General features: G+C 49.4%; 1 protein-coding gene across 1 annotated transcript; it reads left to right on the top strand.

The window, feature by feature from the left end:
• Window positions 1-269: 269 nt before the first annotated feature.
• Window positions 270-569, top strand: SARC_17465 (hypothetical protein; the record flags this gene model as incomplete). The annotated part of the gene is made up of 1 exon (XM_014288441.1): window positions 270-569. A coding segment is annotated over one exon (300 nt), but the record flags the coding sequence as incomplete, so codon positions are not given.
• Window positions 570-638: the final 69 nt, after the last annotated feature.

The following is a 638-nucleotide window of genomic DNA, read 5'->3' on the forward strand; positions in this document are numbered from 1 at the left end:
CCGCCTCTTGAGGGTTAAAGAACGTACACAGTTTTGTGTCGCACAATATACACATAACTCACACCATATAGGCACTCGGATGCGTATCTGCCTCATATCTCACTACGGTCAATCGGACAAAGACTGGTTCAAGTTTTGAAAGTGCACCGGCACATAAGTCACGGTTTGTTACAATAGAGCCACAATAGAGCGTGTGCAAGTGCCCGGGTATTGTACTCTTGGAATGTGTTGGCTGGTCGCTTCGTCTGACCATCCCTCAATACTGGCAGGTGTACGCCATAGAAGCGAGTCACATGGCCGTCGGTGCGCGAACATTGGCCGAGGGTAACGGCTTCGGTGACCGATTGATTGTCATCAAGGGCAAAGTAGAAGAAGTGGACGTCCCTGAACAGGTGGATATGATCATCTCTGAGCCGATGGGCACTCTGTTGGTGAATGAACGAATGCTGGAGAGCTATGTGCACGCGCGTAAGTGGCTTAAGAAGGGCGGCAACATGTTCCCATCTCGCGGGGTCATGTACGCACAGCCGTTCCAGGACGACGAGTTGCATATGGAGTGCTTCTCAAAGGTACGCACGCTATGTTTTGTAGAAGTATCTGTTGTTTGTTAGAGTTTATATTGACATGTTGTTGCCATA

This window comes from Sphaeroforma arctica (assembly GCF_001186125.1).
Source record: "Sphaeroforma arctica JP610 unplaced genomic scaffold supercont1.10868, whole genome shotgun sequence".
Classification (NCBI taxonomy): domain Eukaryota; class Ichthyosporea; order Ichthyophonida; genus Sphaeroforma; species Sphaeroforma arctica.